The sequence below is a fragment of the Bos grunniens genome, chromosome 21 (assembly GCF_055505025.1).
Source record: "Bos grunniens cultivar Pamir isolate PY7600 chromosome 21, Bosgru_T2T1.0, whole genome shotgun sequence".
Classification (NCBI taxonomy): domain Eukaryota; kingdom Metazoa; phylum Chordata; class Mammalia; order Artiodactyla; family Bovidae; genus Bos; species Bos grunniens.
This window is the reverse complement of record NC_141185.1, coordinates 29,247,351-29,269,707: the sequence shown is the minus strand read 5'-3', so window position 1 is coordinate 29,269,707 and position 22,357 is coordinate 29,247,351. Positions and strand designations below refer to the sequence as shown.

Below are 22,357 nucleotides of genomic sequence, written 5' to 3'. Positions count from 1 at the left end.
GTTAAAGTCTCCCACTATTATTGTATTATTGTTAATTTCCCCTTTCATACTTGTTAGCATTTGTCTTACATATTGTGGTGCTTCTATGTTGGGTGCATATATATTTATAATTGTTGTATCTTCTTCTTGGATTGATCCTTTGATCATTATGTAGTGTCCTTCTTTGTCTCTTTTCACAGCCTTTATTTTAAAGTCTATTTTATCTGATATGAGTATTAGTACTCCTGCTTTCTTTTGGTCTCTATTTGCTGGAATATCTTTTTCCAGCCCTTCACTTTCAGTCTGTATGCATCCCTTGTTTTGAGATGGGTCTCTTGTAGACAACATATATAGGGGTCTTGTTTTTGTATCTATTCAGCCAGTCATTGTCTTTTGGTTGGGGCATTCAACCCATTTACATTTAAGGTAATTATTGATAAGTATGATCCTGTTGCCATTTACTTTGTTGTTTTGGGTTCTAGTTTATACACCCTTTCTGTGTTTTCTGTCTAAAGAAGATCCTTTAGCATTTGTTGGAGAGCTGGTTTGGTGGTGCTGAATTCTCTCAGCTTTTGCTTGTCTGTAAAGCTTTTGATTTCTCCTTCATATTTGAATGAGATCCTTGCTGGGTACAATAATCTGGTCTGTAGGTTATTTTCTTTCATCGCTTTAAGTATGTCTTGCCATTCCCTTCTGGCCTGAAGAGTTTCTATTGAAAGATCAGCTGTTATCCTTATGGGAGTCCCCTTGTATGTTATTTGTTGTTTTTCCCTTGCTGCTTTTAATATTTGTTCTTTGTGTTTGATCTTTGCTAATTCGGTTAATATGTGTCTTGGGGTGTTTTGCCTTGGGTTTATCCTGTTTGGGACTCTCTGGGTTTCTTGGACTTGGGTGACAATTTCCTTCCCCATTTTAGGGAAGTTTTCAACTATTATCTCCTCAAGTATTTTCTCATGGTCTTTCTTTTTGTCTTCTCCTTTGGGACTCCTATGATTCGAATATTGGGGTGTTTAACATTGTCCCAGAAGTCTCTGAGGTTGTCCTCATTTCTTTTAATTCTTTTTCTTTTTTCCTTTCTGCTTCATTTATTTCTACCATTCTATCTTCTACCTCACTTATTGTATCTTCTGCCTCCGTTATTCTGCTGTTGGTTCCCTCCAGAGTGTTTTTGATCTCATTTATTGCATTATTCATTATATATTGACTCTCTTTTATTTCTTCTAGGTCCTTGTTAAACCTTTCTTGCATCTTCTCGATCCTTGTCTCCAGGCTATTTATCTGTAACTCCATTTTGTTTTCAAGATTTTGGATCATTTTCACTGTCATTATTTGGAATTCTTTATCAGGTAGATTCCCTATCTCTTCCTCTTTGGTTTGGTTTGGTGGGCATTTATCCTGTTCCTTTACCTGCCGAGTATTTCTCTGCCTTTTCATTTTGTTTATATTGCTGTGTTTGGGGTAGCCTTTTCATATTCTGGCAGTTTGTGGTTCCTCTTTATTGTGGAGGTTCCTCACTGTGGGTGGGGTTGGATGGATGGCTTGTCAAGGTTTCCTGGTTAGGGAAGCTTGGGTCGGTGTTCTGGTGGGTGGAGCTGGGTTTCTTCTCTCTGGAGTGCAATGAAGTGTCCAGTAGTGAGTTTTGAGATGTCTATGTGTTTGGTGTGACTTTGGGCAGCCTGTATATTGAAGCTCAGGGCTATGTTCCTGTGTTACTGGAGAATTTGCATGGTATGTCTTGCTCTGGAACTGGTTGGCCCTTGGGTGGTGCTTGGTTTCAGTGTAGGTATGGAGGCTTTTGATGAGCTCCTATTGATTAATGTTCCCTGGAGTCAGGAGTTCTCTGGTGTGCATAGGTTTTGCACTTAAGCCTCCTGCCTCTGGTTTTCAGTCTTATTCTTACAGTACCCTCAAGACTTTTCCATCTCCTTTCAAAGACAATGGGCTGCCTTTTTTGGTGTCTGATGTCCTCTGCCAGCATTCAGAAGTTGTTTTGTGGAATTTGCTCAGCATTCAAATGTTTTTTTTGATGAATTTGTGGGGGAGAAAGTGGTCTCCCTGTCCTATTCCTCCACCATCTTAGGGCCGCCCCCCCAACTCATTTTCTTAAGCTTCAATGACATTTCTGCATTTGGCTGATTGTCTCTTTGTGGGGTAAAATTTAACTTTATTTCTCTTTTCTCCAATATTTCCTATAAACTGATAGATCTAGAGACTTAATTCCTTCCAAAATAAAAGTTACTTTTACTTTGCTTGGCTTTTTTTCTCATGTGGATATAATTCTCAGCTCTGCATAAATAGGTGTTACATATATTACCCAAATGTAATTTTTTACTATTGGCTCTATTTCTCTTGGACTGCTTTAGCTTGTGAAAGAAAAAGACCACCAAATACTTATCTGTGTTTTTAGCACTTCCCAGTGGAATTTCTTTGTTTTTTTTTTCCCCAGTGAGATTTATTTCTGTCTGCTGATTTGGCATACCATTGTCCAGTCTTCTAAGTCAAGAGAATATGAATATCAGTAGAAATAGATTAGACTCTGCCATGTTAAAACTAATTTTGTTGTCTTTTATTTGTGTATAAATGTTCAGTTTCTTTAACATGATTGAATACAGCACAGAATATTCTGATTTCCCAATTTTCAAGGCTAAAATTACTTTTCCTAATTTGCCTGTCTATTATTGCAAACAGTGGGAATGTTCTGCTACTATTATTTCTCAAAACTCTTAACTTCTTTTATTCTTTTAGCATTTTGTGTTTTAAGTATTTCATCAATAGTTTGGTATAATAATATGCTTTCCTATTTTTAGAGCACTAATTTTGCTAACAGATTACTTTGATTTTGAGTGTACTGTATCATCCCCATGGAAATAGTACTTCACTAGAAATTCTAGTTCATAAAGCTTAGCTCTTCAGAAATGTTTCTCTTCTTCATTATCTTTGTTTTGTTACATAACTTTTAAAAACAAAGGATCTTCTCAGATGTAGCTGTTAACATCTATTTATTGTGCTTCTTCCTATATGGATGATTTGTTGTGCAAAGGTGAGGTTAATATATGGATTGAGAAAGGGAATTAAATAGGGTTATATTGTGTTATGTTTATCCTATGATAATTTAAAGAGTCTATAGGAAAGGCATAATACCAACAAGTTGAAATATAGTATACTCTTCTTTGTCAATAGACTTATTACTTTACTAGCAGTTAGATGTCGACGTATTTCACACTCTGGTTTTTTATGTAATGGGGAAAATGGCTAGGAAGTAAGCTACTATAATAAATTTATTCATGAAAGTTATAAGGAATGGTTTAAGGCTATAAACACAGTATTAATGACCTTTTTCTATCAAGAGGAAATTAAATTGTATTGACTACATTTAATTTGCTAAGACCTGGAAGCTTAATCATTAAGCACTTATAACTTAGAATTAAGATGATTTTATCACAGTCATGGTAGATAATTTCTCCATATGAATTCTTTTGCTTATCATTCATTTACTCACTTACTGATGTCCATGTTTTCTCTAGTTCACTATTCCTCAGAATAGAGTTGAACCATAAAACATTGCTATTACATGAAGGAACTAAAAAGATAACTTCATTAATTTTGTATGTTTGTTTTTTGAGAAGGGGGGAGAAGAAAATCAAACCTCAAGTAAGTAAAATTATGCCTACACAGAAAAGCTTAGCAACCATTAGTCTGACTGCTCTTAGAATTTATGTGAAAGGGAATGCTGTTATTGTTGGAACTTCTGTTGTAATTTTTTTTTTAATGCAGTTCATCAAGTAACAGATCAGGCTGTTAATATCCTGTAAGAATTTAAAAATTACATTTAAGATTATGCTTGTTGTTGGAAACAATTCAGCATCAATAAACCAGGTCAAATAAATAGAGTCAAATATTCAACTACTATGTAGACATGATAAAAATAAGATAGATGTATATATTCAGAGAAGAGCTCTAAATACATTATTAATTGAGAAAAGTGAAATACTAAGTATGTATAATATAATCTCATTCTTTACAACTTAAGGGATATTTGTTTACTGACATATGCAAAAATATTTTACTAGTAGGATACACAAGAACCTTAACAAGGTTTTATGTATTTTTTGAATTGTAATCATATGCATCTACTGCTTAATTAAATACATACACAATTAAAAGTACCTCTCTGTAGTAAAACATTGGAAGAAGGTCTTTTAAATTTCAGAATCTGTATTTTGTCCTTGGAAATAGTAGATAAGGCAGCAATAATCTGTGTTATTTTTATTGTTGTAGGAAATGTTCTTAAACTTAGAAAATTGTTACTTAAAACAGGATTACTCTTTCCTAGGATTTCCACTTGAACAGAGTTAACTTGGAAGAGTCTTCAGGAATGGAGAATTCTCCAGCTGGTGCTAGACCAAAGAGAAAAAATAAGAAGTCTTACGATTTAACTCCAGTTGATAAATTTTGGCAGAAACATAAAGGAAGGTAAATAAGAAAAACATTGATAAGTAAGAGATTCAACCTCTAAAAAAATGCAAAAATATCACCTGACTTAATGAATTTGATTAAAAAAAAATCAAAACCGGTCATAGTGGTTCATCTACACAGTGAATAAGAACTGTAAATTAAATAGTTTGAGGAGCTGTGTCTTTATTGCTTACTTTCCTAGTTCTTAAGTTGTTTTTGTTGTTTTGTGGGGACCACTTCCCTTTAAAATAAGTCCATTCCATATGATTTTGTAGATTTTATATTATACATAGTCTTTCTAAATTTCGTTTCTGTCCCCATTGACCCTCTGTAGCACTATTTCTGCCTTTTATTAAGATTGGATTCAGCAATCGGGAAACATCAAGGTGTGATTTACCCTTTTTGTTTCATGCTTGCCTTCGGACAAACCCAATTTTAGCTATCTGTGAAGAAAATACTTAAGCCTGAAAACCAGTTTTATTCAAAGTACATTAGGAATAACAGGTGAAAAAATTGTAGCAATTTGCCATTTGATTTATTATAGGCGGGTATACAGATCCCATGTGTTGCTGTGATCCCTTAATTGAGGGTATTTCATGAGCTCAGTAACTGCTGTGTAAGTTATCTAGTGGTATTATGGCTAGAGGAATCTTTCTAAACAAACAGAAAAATCATTCCTCTGAGAGAAAAAGAAGGTTGCTCATCAACAATTGTGGAAATACAATGTTACTTATTATAATTTGGACTGTTTCAACTGCTACAGTATATATAGTAGCATCGGTCTATGCATCTCTATATATCTGTGTCCTTGATATTGCTTTCTTTTTGGTCTATGTTTAAAGAGAAGTAGGATGTAGACTTGGTTCAACATAATTGGGCTTTTTTGTATGTTTTATTTCTTTTTATTTATACCTTTCACTCTTTTTTTAACACTGGAAAATCATACTGCTATAACAAATAGTTTTAGTGTGTCTTCAGTGAAAAGTCACTGTCTTTCCCTCTCTCTGACTAATGCAGTTTTGGGTACTGTTGTAATTTTCCTTATTTTATATGGTTTTCTTCTCTTTGAAATCCCATTGTCTACATTTCCTTTTAGAATAGTAAAGTACAAGAATTTACATTATTTATCAAGGATGCAAGATATTTTAAAGTTAACTTTCCCTAATAGACAAACAAAAGCTTAAATGAAAACAATTTTATTCACATATGGAAATTTTGAATATTTTCCTTAGGCCATATGTTTAGGAACAATCTAAGAGCATGAACTTTGAATAGTATGAACTTTAATTTTTTGTTAGGTAGAAATAGCCCTCACTTTGAATATCATGCAATGATGGTAATATGGGCACAGACACTGGGAGACAGCACAGAGTTAGAAACAAGTGACCTAAATCTCTCTAGTCTTCATTTTCCTCATCAGTAAAATGTGGGATGATAATTCTACCTCTTGTCCTATTTGAGAAGGTTGTTGTGAAGATTGACATAATATAAAGAAGTAACTTGCCCCAAATGACCCAGCTTTCATTGGTAAAAGCAGAATAAAAACCAGTTCTGGCGGATTCCAAAGTCCCTCGTCTTAACTGTCAGTACTATGTATTTACCTTACAAAACTGTGGTCAGAATTAAATGAGACAATAGAGACAGATTCTTAGCATAGTATTTGGCATATAGCAGCAATAGTAGTGGTGGTGGTGGTGGTAGTCGCTCAGTGCTGTCTGATTGTGACCCCTCAGACTGTAGCCCGCCAGGTTCCTCTGTCCATGGGATTTTCCAGGCAAGAAGACTGGAGTGGGTAGCAATTCCCTTCTCCAGAGGATCTTCCCAACCCAGAGGTCTAACTCAGGTCTCCCTGCATTGAAGGCAGATTCTTTACTATCTGAACTACAGGGAAGTCACTTAACTCCCTTGGCATACAGTGATCTCTCAGTAAATGCAGGCAGTGATCATTGTGTCAGCCCTGAGACCTAAAGGTACTAGAAATTTTAAGGATGAGCCGGAACATTTTACCTGCTCGCTGCTATCTTTTGCCAACAGACTCCTCTGGACCTCAGTTAGGGCCTGCATTTGTCATGTAAAACTGGACTGTGTTCCTCACAATCGTTTCAGATTTTGTCATTTCTTTGCTGGTCATTAATGAAGTGTTATCAGAGTGGAGGAATGGGGAAAAGTTTTTGTTTTATTGCTTGATGAGAAGTGACCATTTCTTCCTTAAAAGAGAGAAAGCTTCTGGCCTCCCCTAAGGCTGTAGATGAAAAATACTTACGTTAGGAACTATTTCATGGTCAACACATACTCATCTAGATACATTCAGGATTAACACTGCATGATAGTTTCTACCTGAGTTGGTCAGTGATTGCAGATGAGTTGTATCTGAAGTCTATGGAAATTGCTGCTAAACTGGACATACTGAGGAGATATCAGGGGATTGGACCAACAAAACTGGCCTACATTCTGTTCTTACCAGTGGTGTTCTGCATATCAGGTTTACAGATTTGAAAGGTTTTTTCCACAGCTACCTACATGTAATATTTTGTGATACATGTTTGTAGTTACATGGACCCTTTGGCACTATGGGTTGTAATACTTAGTTGGTCTTTGATGTACCATGGCTTCTCTTCCTTTGTTTCTCAGTCACTTAAATATCTTTTTATTTTTTCTAATAGCTAAAGGTGAAGAAAAATCGATACAGTTAGTGAAAAGAATAGAAATAAAATTTAAATTTGTTTACATATATAAGTATTATGATATACATTTTAAAGTAGTATTTAGAATGTAAATAGATATCACAAGAAAATGTACTTTGATTTATCCTGATGTTTTCTGCCTATGTTGTATATAAAATATATGCAAATATAAATAAGTACACTTAAAATAATCTTCATTGTATATGTTTCAAAATTCACACAAAAGTCAATCTTTTAATCTTATACTCATAATTCCTCTTCTGGAAAACTGTTTTAGTCCATTCCCAGAAGTTGCAGAATCAGTTCAGCAAGAACTAGAATCTTACAGAGCACAGGAAGATGAGGTTAAACGACTTAAAAGCATTATGGTAAGATTCTGTTTGCTTTCTTGGAAATACAAGGGAAGCAGGAGGACATCTGGAAGGAGAAAGAGGTTAACTTTTTTCCTTTATAAAAATTCAAGACCTTTCATTGCTTTAATGACAAAAAAAATTGTTCTCATAAAAGATTGTTACATAAAAGATTTTTTTTTTAAAGAAATCTTAACTTCTGAGGAGTAGAGGGAACATTTTTTAAAAAACTAATACAAATTTATGATTTGAAAAAATATATGTGAGTTTATTTTAGACATGTATGTTCCAGTGCTGCTCATTTTACTATACTTTGATCGCACTTCAAATTTCAGCTCTATTTATTACTATATGTAGTGACCTGTGGCAGGTCTCTGGACCTATTTCTTTATCTGAAAATGCCAGATGCTTCCTTTTTAGTCATCCAACCATTCATTAGATTGGTGGTGACTAGAACTTTTCTATAACTGTCAAAAATGCAGATGCTTGCTCCTTAAGAGGGGAAGAATTATTATTCTGGGTGACCTAAATCTTGCTACTGTTTATCAGTGATCCTAGGAATAGATTGATGAAAATCAGTACTTTGGCTTGGGATTTTTGAGTAGTTACTGGGACCTCTTTTTCCTTCCCAGGGACTAGAAGGTGAAGATGAAGGAGCCATAAGTATGCTTTCTGATAATACTGCTAAGCTAACATCAGCTGTTAGGTAAGTAAGCAGTATATCTTCTTTGAAGTCTTTCTGTTGATATGATTTATATTGGACATTAAAAAAATCAATAAATATTTTTCATGATAGGGAATAGAAATAGCATATACTGCTAAGTCCAAAGAACTAAATTGTATTTTTACTGTATTCAAGCTGACTTGAGTTCCCTCCTTTATTTTTTTAATTTTTTTATTGAAGGATTGCTGCTTTACAGAATTTTCTTGTTTCCTGCCAGTTACCAACATGAATCTTTTATATAGCAGATCATTTGTTTCTTTTACTAGTTAGAATTGTGTAATGGGAGTAATTTTGTCACTGAGATAGTATTGATGATAAGGTAAAATGAGTTATTGTTAATTTTATCATTGCTGCTGTTACTATGTTAGCTAAAGTTTAAGCAGTATCTTTTGGATACTTTAAATACCATCAAGGAGAGAGAGTTTCATGTTTTAGAAATATAGGTAAAATTTTCCCATTAATCTGATTTTATTCTAACCTCCAAGTTTTGGAATTAGAAAGTGAAATGATAGAATGATGATATTTGGGAGGCAGATTATTTTAAAATAAGAAGCATTTCAACTGTATTAAAGTGGTAAATATTGTATATGTTCAAACCTAGAGATTAAGTTCAGTTAATAGTTTAACATGTAATTTTGGCCCTGTTTTACTATTCCAAGTTTCCTCAGAGGAAACACCCAGGTTTGCATTTTATTAAAATTTATGTCATTTCCTTAGAAAATTTAACGGTTAATTTTCAATTTTTTGATACTTGTAGCTCTTTGCCAGAACTCCTTGAAAAAAAAAGACTTATTGATCTCCATACAAATGTTGCCACTGCTGTTTTAGAACATATAAAGGTAAATTTAACTTGTCCCTCCTTACAATATAACTACTAATTTTGTAGGTTTTAGACTTTTTAAGATGCTTATTCAGTGTCTCATTGAGCCCTAACTGTAAGGTTGAGTTATAATTAGTGAAGGCAGCATTATTACCTTCATTTTTGCACATGAGGAAACCAATCCAGGAAGGTTAGTGATTTGCCCAAGGTCACACATTCAGTGAAGGAAACTTAGCCCCTTTGATGTTTGTATTATGTTTCACTGCCTTAGTAATGCCTCTACAGATGTACCACTTTGTTAATAATAGATTTGTATCTAAACATCAGTAATTCAGGTTTAGATACCCCTTTACTGTAGTACTATCTGAAATATGTTGATAACATCCCATAATGAAATGCAACTTGGTTCTGAACATTTTAGTTTAAGATTAGTCTGTTAGCCTTATAGCTTCTTACTGTCTCCCACTATACTTTGATTTTGAAACAAATGTATTGGATAATTCTATATGTTGTTTGTCATAATTATTTTTTCTCATTACTTTATTCATCACTCCATATCAGTTTGATTTAATCCATTCATTAGTATTCTATTGTCATTTATTCTCCGGACATGGAACTGAATTCCAGTGACAGACTGGTGATATACCAGAATGTAGTTACTACTGACCCCTGCTTTCCATTTGAGATGATACATTTGAAAAAGTAATGTAAAACTGAATATACTTGCTATCTATCAAACATGTTGATAACAACTTATATTTATGGAAAAGGGGATTAAATATTTTTTAATGATTTTAAAAGTCTTAGAGCACTAGAAAGGAGCTAATATAGATAGATTTCATCATTGTAGATCATAGAATTTAAACCTGCATAATTTCTATTAAGCTGACACCTGATTTTTTTCTTTGTTCCACTTCTTGATTTTGATCTTGCTATTTGCATATACCTACCTACAGGAATAGAAATATAATTGTGCCATCTGTAGATGATATCTGATGATAACTTCCATGTGTTGCAGCTCTGTAAAGTGGAAAAAGGCTGCTCATTTTTTTTTGCCTGAGGTCATTGTCTCCAGTGAAGATAATACATATAACTGGTGGAATGTAACAGAGCTATATTCAGTGATTTCCTTCACTCAGAAGAGACAGGCTTTGCTTACAAAGCTAATATAAAAAGTTAAACAAAACTATGTTGTATTAAAACAAAATATAAGTTCTAGTTTACATCGGCTAAACTATAGTTTTGTAATCAAGATCTTCTTATCTATTAAACCAATGCTCTTTGAGTACATGCTGTTTGTTTATGACCGTTGTTAATAGTTTATGTGTTACTTTGAGATTTAAACAATTTTGTGGACTTTTTTTGACTTTAGTTTTTTCAGGGTTTTTGGTTTTTCTTTGGAGGGGGCAGTTCTCACAGCTGTAAAATCAGCAAAGTGCTAAACTCAGCTCTACTTCAAAACTGAGTTGTGTAACCCAAAGTATTTAAAAACATTATCATACCAATGGAAAGTGCACATTTTCATCTTTTTCATAAAACTTTACAAACACTATCCTGCCACAAATTTACATGAATATACTCTAGATCAAAGACTATGGTTTATGGTTTGAGAAAATTCTGGATAAAGTAGTTTACTCAATTGTGTTTATTAAATGGCTCTGTGGGATTGTGCTGGGCCCTAGAGATTCCATGGTAAACAAGATGGACAAGTTCTTTCTTCTCTTGAAGCTAATCTTATATTGACAAAAAGCAAAGTAAGCGATTAGAAAGCATGGCATTTAGGTGTAAAAACAGCAAAATAGGGTGATAAGAGGTAATAGACAGTGGCTCAGAGGGCTGTTCCAGGGGAAGTGAAATTGCCTTTGATGAGGTGATGATTGAGTTGAGACCTGAATCACACAAAGGAGCCAGTTAGTGAAAATCTCTGGGCCACCCATTTCAGGCAGAGGGAATAAGTGCTGCAAAGGCCTTAAGGCAAGAACAAATTTACTATTTTAGAGGACCTAGAAGATGACTAATGTACTCATAGTGAGGAGGGAAAGAGTTGATAACACTATTGGATCAAGAGAAATAGGGATTTAAGTATGATGGAAGTCATTGGAGGTTACTGCCATGATTTGATTTATGTTTCAGCTAGAGAATGGTCCGAGGAGTGTTGAGGAATGGATGAGTTCTGGAAGATGGCTATTATACCTGTCTAGGTGGAGAACGGTGTTTTTTAAGGAAAAATTTACCTATGAAATTCTTTATGATGCTTATTTACAATTTTATATGAGCTGTGAATCAGTTTGTCCTAATGGATGCCATCTGTCTGATAAATTTTATTATGTCACCATGCCTGACCCAAAATTTCCTCTTTCAGACCTGGTTGCTTGGCTCTCTATAAAAGAACTTGTTTCTTCCTGGATTGCTAATAAGCAGATCATCCTATACTAAGAAACTAACTTGTCATTCAGGGTGTTAAGTAGTTATATATAAAAATTACATAGTTTGAAATAATTTTTGTGCTATAACTCAAGGAAGACACCGTTTTCCTAATAGGATCTGATATAAAGAAACTATAAAGGACATTATATAAGGTCGTTTACTTGCAGAGGGAAAATTTCATGTATAAGACACCATGTTCCTTGTTGGACCATTCTAGGAAACCCAATTAATACCAGAAGTTTTTTTGTTTTTTAAATCATAGATACAGGAGCATATTTATTTTAAATATTTGTGTATAAATTATAATTGTATTTATTAAGCCACATACTCTGAGTTATCCTGATATTAGAAATTCTGTTAGTATAGAAAAATTGCAGTGTTTTTTGAGAAGAGTCCTGTTTTTTGTTTTTTTTTTTAACTTTGGTTTTGCGATATATCAACATGAATCCGCCTCAGGTATACACGTGTTCCCCATCCTGAACCTTCCTCCCTCCTCCCTCCAAATACCATCCCTCTGGGTCATCCCAGTGCACCAGCCCCAAGCATCCAGTATCGTGCATCGAACCTGGACTGGCGAAGAGTCCTGTTTTAATTAAAACGTCTATTCTCCTATGTCAAAGCTAGCAAGTAAATTGTGTTGCTTCCAATTTTTCTCATTACTCATAGTTATAAAATTTTTCTTATAGTTTTTATAATTATTAAATTTCCAACTTTAAAATATTTACTTCAAAATAATACATTTATTTGTGCCATTTTTATGTTACACCATCTGCCTCTGGCTATATAATGTTAACAATAATTTAAAAAATATTTTTCTCCAATATCTCTTACTCTTTACTAGAATTTGTTGACCATCTGGGCTTCACTTCTTTGTAAACATTCATTCACCTAAGCAGTAAATATTTATTTACTTATTATTGTTGTTGTTGTTATTAGCGAGAACATTATGACTCTTCATGCAGAGATCTCAGAACACATCTCTTGCTATTTGTCTTTATGGCAGTTTTGCGTGTTTCTTATTTTGGGATGTTTAGTTTATAGCTGCTGCTTATATTTCTTTAGATCATTTTCTAAAGCAGAATACTAGAAGAAATTAATCTCTTTAGAAGTCCTGGCAGTTACCCAGCAGTTGATGTTTGGCAGCACAGCAGTTTGTGACAACTTTGACAGATATTACCACGTAAATTTATTGATATTCTAAAGATTTTAGTGGCTTGAGTAGTCAACTTTGGTTTAATAGGTTAAGAGTAAATTGTGAATTGTGAAGGAACTTTCCCTGCAGCAGACAGATTCTCTAGTTGTGGCATGGGAGCCTAGTTGCTCCAAGGCGTGTGGGGTCTTAATTCCCCACCAGAGATCTAACCTGTGTCCCCTGCATTGCAGGGTGGATTCCTAACCGCTGGATCACCAGGGAAATCCCAGCAGTTTTTTCATTTCTAATACAAATAAGATTTTACCCCCACTTGTTGGTTATTAGGGAATGGATTCTGAGATTACTTAAATTTGTAGACAGATTTCAGTATGTTTTAATGATTACTGTCTCAGCTGCATAGCCAGCCGGAATTAATTATTCTCTAGCATCAGAAACCTAAGAAAAGGAAAAGTCTCCTACATGTATGTCAGAGAAGAAGAAAGAGAAATGGCATACATGCTCTTTCCCCTAGTGCTCCCACCTGAGAGGAAGAGCTCTCACATCTGAATGCTCCTTACTGAGGTAACCGGCCAAGAATAAGCGGTTAATAAGCTCTTGTGGATTATTGGTGCTGGATCTTCATTTCTGTTTTGCTGCTTCCTGTGGAGAAAGTTAAGAGGTACTGAGTTAGGTCTAAAGACATCCTCTGATCAAGCAAACATGTACCGACTTAGCTCTGTACACACTGAGCAAGACTTAGCTCTTGCTAGCAATGCTAATTTTAACTAGAGCACCTCCTTCAGGGGACTTATTCTTCTCTGGTCCAACTTCTTTATCTTTCTTAGGGGAAAATAAGCTTTCAAAATAAAGTAGAAACTGAGCTGATCAGCACATCAAATTAACCAATGCCCTTTATTCCCTCGGAAACAGTGGTTGTTGACCACATTATTGCCATGCTAACATGTGACATCTAGTGTGTTTGCAAGTTGAATTTTTTGTATTTGATTCCAGTCTATTTATGTCAATGGTATGAGTAGGAAAAGAGGTTTGTTTCTTTAAAACTAAGTTACCTGCCTTAGACTCAGTGAAGGTGGTGATTTAATTATTACTTAATTTAGTAGCTGTGGCAGGGAGCAGACAACAACTGTAAAACATTGAAAAATCTTGAAAGTACTAGAATTGCTTTATGTTGTAATTGTAAACATTTATAAATTTTTGTATCTCGCGTCAAAGAAACTTGAAGTTATAGCTGATACTTAAACATGTGCATTATGCAGGAAAGAAAAAAATTTCAGTCCATGAACCTCAGTGCTCAAGGGAACGGTCTTGGGTCTACCTCAAAATTGACAGACAATTATATGTTTTAGATCTTAAGTTAAATTGTAGTGTTTAAACATGTATATACAGCCAGGTCCTTTTTTATTTTTTCTTTTGGCTTTGCTGGGTCTTCATTGATGCTTGCAGACTTTGTCTAGTTGTGGCATGCGGGGGGAGCTTCTTTCTAGTGGAGGTATATGGGTTTCTCATTGTGGTGGATTCCTTTGTTACAGAGCATGGGCTCTAGGGCGCACAGCCTTCGGTAATTGTGGCACAAGAGCTCAGTCATTGCAGCTCACAGGTTGACCCATGGGATGTAGAATATTCCCGGATCAGGGATCGGACCCATGTCCCCTGCTTTGGCAGGCAGATTCTTAAGCACTGGACCACCAGGGAAATCCCCCCCCTTTTTTTTTCTTTGCATTAACTGACTTTGATTAACTGATCACTGCTCTCCTGATCACTATAGGGAAGAAATTGTACTGTCCTGTAAATCAGAACATTTCTCTGTCTGGATTTTGACTAATCTGTTTTAAATTATCTTTTATCTAGTACACTACTGAGTGAATGTTTATATGACCTTGCTGTCTTTTCTTCAAGGCAGGAGAAAATATATCCTATAGCAGGAAGTCCCCAATGGACAGACTATCACTATCTTCTACCTCTTTTTATCCCAAATAAGATTAGTCATTATCAGAACTTAAAGAAGTTTTCTTTACTCCAAATATGACCAAAGACAACTCTTCAATGTGTGAAATGTCTTTTAGTTTCTCATGCTGAGTTTCTGGAGACTTCTTCCACATCTTCAAAAATTTGAAAAAAAAAAAAAAACGAAGTGTGGAATTACCTTTCTCTTGCTCTTTGCTCACTTTTCCACCATCAGGTTTCATGAAGATAAAGCTTTGTCATTAGCAAGACTCAATAGATTCATAAAGGTTAAGTTCAAAGAATTAAACACTTCTCACAACTCAGTAGAGAAAATGCACAGCCCAGTTTTTAAAAGGGCAAAAAATTTGAACAAAGATTTGACTGAAAAAGATATCCAAGTGATGAATAAGTTCAACATCAACAATCATTAGAAAAATAACAAAACCATAGTGAGATACCTCTGCATATCTATCAGAATGTCTAAAATTTAAAATATTGATCATGTCAGCTTTTGGCGAGGATGCAGAACTAGAACTCTCATATTTTGCTGGTAGAAATGTAAAATGGTGCACCCACTTTGGAAAACAGTATCTCTGTTTCTTAAAATGTTAAACACAAATCCATCATGTGCCCCAGCCATTCTACTCCTAAGTGTTTACTCAAGATAAATGAGAGCAAATATGTTCATTATACATGAATATTCATAGCAGCTCTTTGTCATAGCCCCAAACTGGAAATCAGTCAGATGTCTATCAACAGGCTAATTGAGTAAACAAAGTCCAGTATATCTATACAATGGACTGCTGCTGCTGCTGCTAAGTCGCTTCAGTCGTGTCCGACTCTGTGCGACCCCTGAGATGGCAGCCCACCAGGCTCCCCCGTCCCTGGGATTCTCCAGGCAAGAACACTGGAGTGGGTTGCCATTTCCTTCTCCAATGCATGAAAGTGAAAAGTGAAAGTGAAGTTGCTCAGTTGTGTCCGACTCTTAGCAACCGCATGGACTGCAGCCTACCAGGCTCCTCCATCCATGGGATTTTCCAGGCAAGAGTACTGGAGTGGGGTGCCATTGCCTTCTCCAATACAGTGGACTACTATTCAACAATTAAAAAGGCGGTACTATTAATACATACAACAGTATGTACTCAATGAATCTCAGAGTAATTACGCTGAGTGAAAGAAGCTACATACAGAAAAAAAGAGCATGTTGTGTTTATAGAAAATTCAGAAAAATGCAGGCTAATCTATAGTCACAGAAAATAGGACGTGAAGAATGGTGTTGGAGAGTGAGAGGAGAGTATTTACAATGAGAGAATTTCCTTAACTGATGTGAATGATATGTTCACTATCTGGATTGTGTATACGGTTTCATGGGTATATACTTATGTTAAAACTTAACCAAATTCTGTGTTTTATATGTTATTTTACTTTGATAAAAGTGAAAAATATAATGCTTAGGGTTCACCTACTTCAGATCATCTATAAATAAGAAAACAGATTTTTATTAAGTCATTGAGAAAAACCAGACTAATTTTGGTAATGTGAATTTTTGGCTTTACAGCTTAAATGACATATAATAGCAAGAAACAGAGGATATGCTACATAGTTTGTGAGTGGGTAAACCTGGGAGGGTTTTTTTTTTTTTTTTTTTTTACAGTCTTTTCCCTTATAAGAATATGCTGTAGGTTAAACACAGAGAGTAGAAGCAGACTTGTGATGAACAGTCTCAGATGTTTAAAATAAAAGGAGGACAGATGCATTCCTTAACTTTTTTAAATAGATATCTCACATTTTATTTATTTATACCTTGACTTGTTCTACAGAATTTAAGGTCACTTACAATGACAGCACATAGAATAACAGAATAGAGAATAATTCATAAGCACCAGGGATATACAAATCAGACTAGAAAGTAGAAAATCAAACATTGCCATTATAATTCCTCAGTCCTGTGGACCCCATTTTCCAGAGTCCTTCACAGACCTTCTGAGGAACTTAGGACTAGAAGGAGCCTTGGGACAGAGTTCTTAGCAGAGTCCACAAGATAGTAGTGAGGCTGCTTCTTCTTTGGTCAAATAAAGTTAGAAGGAAAATGTGCTGTGTCTTCCTCTTGGAGATTCATAATGCAGCGTAATATATGCATTTTAAAAGCATTCAAAAAAACCTTGAAACTGTTGACTCTGGAACACTTTTAGGGGTTATTTCTTAACCAACTGTAAGAACTAGCACCCTGCAGAACATATTTTGTGAAATATTCTTCATTTAATCAGTGAAGGAAATATACCTCTTACCTCCAAAAAAGGTAAACTATTCCCTAGTCAATGGCAGAGTTGGAACTCATACCTGAAACTCTTTGTATTTTGTATTTTGTCTTGAAAGTTTTTTTTGCTATGCTATTATCATTGTTATTCTGTTTCAGTCCAGCTCAGTTTATCAAGTAAAGTCAAGAACACCTCATTTAAAGAAATGACTTAAAGAATTTTGCATTCTTTTACTTAACTCCTTCTGATAGTGCCATTTTGGCTTTCTTTCCTCTGTACTTATTGATCACCTATAATGTACAATTCTGTAGATGGTCCTTATTTTAATCCAGTAAAAACATTCACATCTTGATTGTTATCACCACAAATTCACCACATATATGTAAATTATGTGTATTACCCAAAAAATAAATATATACTAATTGACAAATATACTTTCTTTCATAAAGTGTATACAAAGGAAGCAATAAACTGTTCTTGAGGAAAATGTAATTTTCCCTACTCTTTTTTTTTTTTTCCCCCTACTCTTTATCTATGGTGTATATGGAATCTGACCTGGATTTGAATCTCACCTCTCTACTTCTGCTCTGGTAACCTTGAATAAATTTATGTTTCTTTGTGTCTGTTTCTTCATCTTTAAAATGGGACTAATAATTCCTAGTTTATAGTGTTGTCTGGAGAATTAAGTGAGATAATCTGATTTTGTAGCTTTTAAACCCTGTTCTCTGGTACCCTAGACTCAACAGAGACATTTAATTGGTCACTTGTATCTATTTTATGTTTAGGGTTCTGCAGAAGATTTGGTTTGAGAAAGAGGGTCCTGAGGTTCTGTTTAGAAACATTTGAAAGCCATAGCTGTAAGTAAAGTGCCTTGCACATACTAGATACTGAACAGATACTAGTTCTCTTATGCAGGTTAGAAGATCTTTACTTCATTCCTTTCCCTCCCCCATGAGGCTCCTTCCCAGTCAGTATACTGAAATGCTACATGATTTTTATTTAACTCCTTTATGGAAATATAGTTCACATACCATACAATTCACCTTTTTAAAGCATGCAATTTAGTGGTTTTTTACTATATTCAGAGTTACATAACCATAATCACAAGGCAATTTTAGAACATTATCACCTTCAAAAGAATGTCTACCCATTAGCCATCAGATTAACTTGTTTTTTAATTCTGCTTCCATTGTTCATTAGAAGTTAAAATGTGGATAAGTTAATACATCAAGAAGAGCAAAATGAGTCTTAAGTGAGCCACCTTTCTTCATTTATGTAGGTACACACGTTAGATTCCATTGTGGCATTTAGCATACTTAATTTTATCTATTAAATCACTAAAGCTTGATTCTCTGCATTTTTCACTTCTGGAAGTTCATTTATCTACTTTCATAACTTTTAAAGATGATTACTTGATCTATATATGTCTTGCTCTTAGCTTAGAAATTTGACATATTTTGCTGCAAGACAGGTGCTTTGTTAGACTCCTAGGGTTAAACAATTAATTAGAAACATTCTAGGAAGTGTATAGTTCTAGAAGGGTATGTAAACCAAAGAGAGTAATGTGGTGTAATCATTGCTGTTATGGAGAAGTGTACGAAGTGCTGTCAGTACACACTTAAGGGCTTAATTAATTCTCCCAGTGAAGAAGGAGATTGGAAAGGAGCAAGAAAGGGAAGAAACAGAGGTTTAAGAGTTATAGAGAAGCTGCAAAGATGCTGGACCTTGAAAAATTAGTAGAATTCACTGGGCAGGTGATGGAGGAGAAATGCATTCTAAAAAAGCTAAGAGAATAATTCAAGCCCAAGCCTTGAGGATTAAAGGCATTCACTACTTTTAATGAAAAGTCAATGAGTTAATTGATGTGACTGGAGGGAACTGAACCTGGTGAATAGTGGTAAAACAGAAAAGTTGGCTGGAGCAGATTATGAGGCCCTGAAAGTCAGCCTAACACCTTATTTTATCTCCTTCCCCCTTCCATTCTTGGCTTTATTCTACAGATAATTAGGCTTTCCCAGTCCATTTAAGTTAACATAGGGCTTCCCTGGTGGCCTAGATTGGTAAGTAATCCGCCTGCAATTCAGGAGACCTGGGTTCGATCCCTGGGTTGGGAAGATCCCCTGGAGGAGGGCATGGCAACTCACTCCAGTATTTTGCCTGGAAAATCCCCATGGACAGAGGAGCCTGGCGGACTGCAGTCCATGGGGTCACAAAGAGTTGGACGCAACTGAGTGACTAAGCACACACAGTTCCTACTACCGTCATTTTATTTCCCAGGAATCTTTGACTTTTTTCACTATTTTACTTCCTACGCACATTCTCATGTTAGTTATTAAGTATACGTCTCTTTGTTTCCATTCCCACAGTCACCACCATGGTCACTTTCCTAGGATCTCCTTTCTGTTACTTTTGTTCATTTTTGATACTGCATTTTTCCATTCCTAGTACTTCAGCATGTATCTATATTGTTTATTCAAAGTAGCTTTATACAGTAATTAAAATAATTCCTGTATCAGGGAATCTAAAAAAAATGTGGAGAGCCATTTGTAAAAAAACAAAAACTCTATTACAAAGTTTATTAACTCTTATCTCAACTTCATTCAAGGAAATTCTCCGTGTACTGGTGTAAAATATATTGCTGAGTGAAAACAAGGGACAGCAGAGTATAGTATATTGCCTTTTGTGTCAGAAAGCAGAGGGATATTAGGATATAGATACTATTTGCTTACATTTGCATAGAGAAGCTGAAAAACTATAGGAGAAATAAATAGCCAAAGAAGCAGGTGGAAATGGGGTAGAAAGGGATAGGAGTGAGGACAGGTCTCAGTATATTTACCTTTTCATGTTTTGATTTTCAAGCTGAGCATTTCATCTGTTTAAAGCTCTGGCCTTGTATGCCACTGTGGAGGAGTGGGATTGAGGGGTTGATCACCTGTTGCCTCATGTATGAAATCACTGCTGAATCTGCCATTCAGATCTATCCACTCTGATCATGCCTGATATGATCCCTTTAACCAGGGCTTTCCTGGTGGCTCAGACAGTAAAGAATCCACCTGTAGTTGAGAGACCTGGGTTTCGATCCCTGGAAAAGGGGATGGCTACCCACTCCAGATTCTTTAGCCTGCAGAATCCCGTGGACAGAGGAGCCTGGAGAGCTATAGTCCATGGGGTTGCAAAGAGTTGGACACAACTGAGCAACTAACACACACACACATACACACGGACAGAGGAGCCTGGTCAGACACAACTGAGCGACTAACACACACACACAGGCATACTCACACACATACACGATTCCTTTAAGTGAAATGAACTCTGTCTATCCATGTCCCCAAATCACTTTCAGAACAGCTCAGAATTCATCACTTCCTTCTCTACAACTGGTTAATATTTATTTCATTCTATCTTAATTTAATGTTTATTCTGTATTTATATTTTGATTCTTTATTGATATCTCTGTGTTCTCATTTATTTCATGAATGATTTCTACTTAGATTGGTAACACCTTCAGTAGTAAAGCATGTTCTTGTCTTTCATCTAAAGCATAATCTAATAGATACTTCATGATTTTTATATACCTTGGGTTATGAGAAAACCTGCTGTACAGAAAAGCAAAATTTGACTACTTTTGCATTATCTAAAGTTCAAAGTATTTAGTGGGAAAATTAATGAGGAACAGTTTAAGCAATCGAAAATAATTAGGATAACTTTCTGTCTAGTTAGGATAAAAATGTATGGATTTACTCACTAAAAAGTAAACATAACTTGACCCTTGACATTAATTTGCATGAAACAGTGTTATTTATATGGTAGTTACTTATTAATACAATAATTGAGATTTGTGTGATTTTTGTCTTTGTTAACATATGACATGCAGAGTTATTCTAAATTTATAAGTCAAATGTAAATGAAATAGTCAATCTCATTTTGTACATTAAGTGTATGGTTAAAAGTAAAATAAAGTAAAAGTAAATTCTACTAGGAAATCAACATTTGTTTTTAAAATTGATCATAGAAAATAGGCACTAGTAAGCAGAGAGGTTTTTAGTATGTTTTTATGGTTTAATGTTCTCTGATACTTATTTTGAAACAGGCAAGAAAACTGGATGTGTATTTTGAATATGAAGAAAAAATAATGAGCAAAACTACTCTGGATAAATCTCTTCTAGATATAATATCAGATCCTGATGGTATGTATCATAAATTTGAGGTTAATATAAGTTTTTCATCTGATGAATCCAGCCTTTCAGTTTGAGTAAAATTTGAATAGAATTATTGTTTTTCTCACAATCTTTGCTATTAATGAGATAATTAAATGAGCTATTTCCTGTTGAGAAGTTCGTAGCATGGCAGTTCCTAAATTAGAAAAATTATTTGCATTTTATTGAACTTTTCTTTGAAGGTATGCTTTATCAATGTATTAGTATATAAGCACTTTTAATATTCATTTGTTTAAAGTGATACATTTGAAGCTCAATTTCTGCTGGCTCAGGCAAGATTTGAAGGTAAAATATTCAAACCAAGCATGACACACATTCTACTTTGGTTTAACCCTATAGAGCTTCCTAAAAAGATGTATCAGTATCTAAAACTGAATTCTGTTTTAAATACTTTGGCAGTTCACTTTTAAAGAAACTCTGTAGACAATCCCTTTATCTAAATATGTATTTGTTAGATTTTCTTTAAACAAGATATAACTATTTGTACTTGGAATATATAATCTAATTATTGTTTTCAATTACAATGATCATAAACATAGAGTTTTAGCCTCTGAAATTCTCTAAACTTTAGAGACTTGTTGATAATTTCAAAAGAGTTTTCAATTCAGATCTCAGCTCTTTTCAAAAATGAATAAAAATCACATAAGCTATTAAGCTTCTATTTTACATACAAGTTCTTCAGCTGATAATGGTTTTTGAGTTATTATTTTGGTTATGACTTTTAGATTTTATATCAAGTTGGAAGGTAATAAACAATTTTTTTGAAATGTTTGTAATTAAAAGGTTCTATTCATAAAAATTTCTGAGAATCCCTATTATTGCTCACACTTATAAAAAGCTAGATTTGTGGGGAGAACATAACATTTTGAAGGTATGTGTACTTTACAGTGAAAAAATATGTAACATATATCTAAGTCCATCACTTCAGAGTTATTTCTTGTTATTTACAGTTTTGAGTAAAGTTTAAGCAAAAAATATGCTGATTAAAAAAACAATCAGAACTTTTTTCATTTCCCTTACTTTCTCAAACCAATTCATTTTAAAGACGTTGAGTAGAGCAGAGCAAGGTAGACGCTCCTGCACTTGGCAGTCTAGTGTCACTCTTGTTCTTTTAGTCACCAAGTCGTGTTCAGGTCTTGTGACACCATGGACTGTAGCCCTCCAGTCCTCTGTCCTTAGGATTTCCTAGGCAAGAATATTAGAGTGGGTTGTTCTTTTCTTCTCCAAGTACCGCTTTAGTCCAGAACAAGATGTCAGAACCCAAGCCGAATGAGAAGGCATCCACAAATCAGGTAGAGGGATGGTTGGTAATCTAACTGGAGGTATCAGAGTCCCAAGTGAGG

General features: G+C 34.7%; 1 protein-coding gene across 7 annotated transcripts in view; it reads left to right on the top strand.

The window, feature by feature from the left end:
• Positions 1–22,357, top strand: part of SCFD1 (sec1 family domain containing 1) — a 113,224-nt gene that overhangs the window by 43,289 nt on the left and 47,578 nt on the right. For 6 of the 7 annotated variants that reach the window (XM_086363771.1, XM_086363767.1, XM_086363769.1 and 3 more), the window contains 5 exons: positions 4,313–4,452; positions 7,396–7,486; positions 8,101–8,174; positions 8,950–9,031; positions 20,888–20,984. In XM_086363771.1, coding sequence (XP_086219897.1) covers positions 4,313–4,452; positions 7,396–7,486; positions 8,101–8,174; positions 8,950–9,031; positions 20,888–20,984 — 484 coding nt within the window. Of the gene's footprint in view, positions 1–4,312; positions 4,453–7,395; positions 7,487–8,100; positions 8,175–8,949; positions 9,032–10,030; positions 10,303–20,887; positions 20,985–22,357 lie in introns of those variants that run through there. The other variant, XM_086363772.1, reaches the window with a different exon arrangement.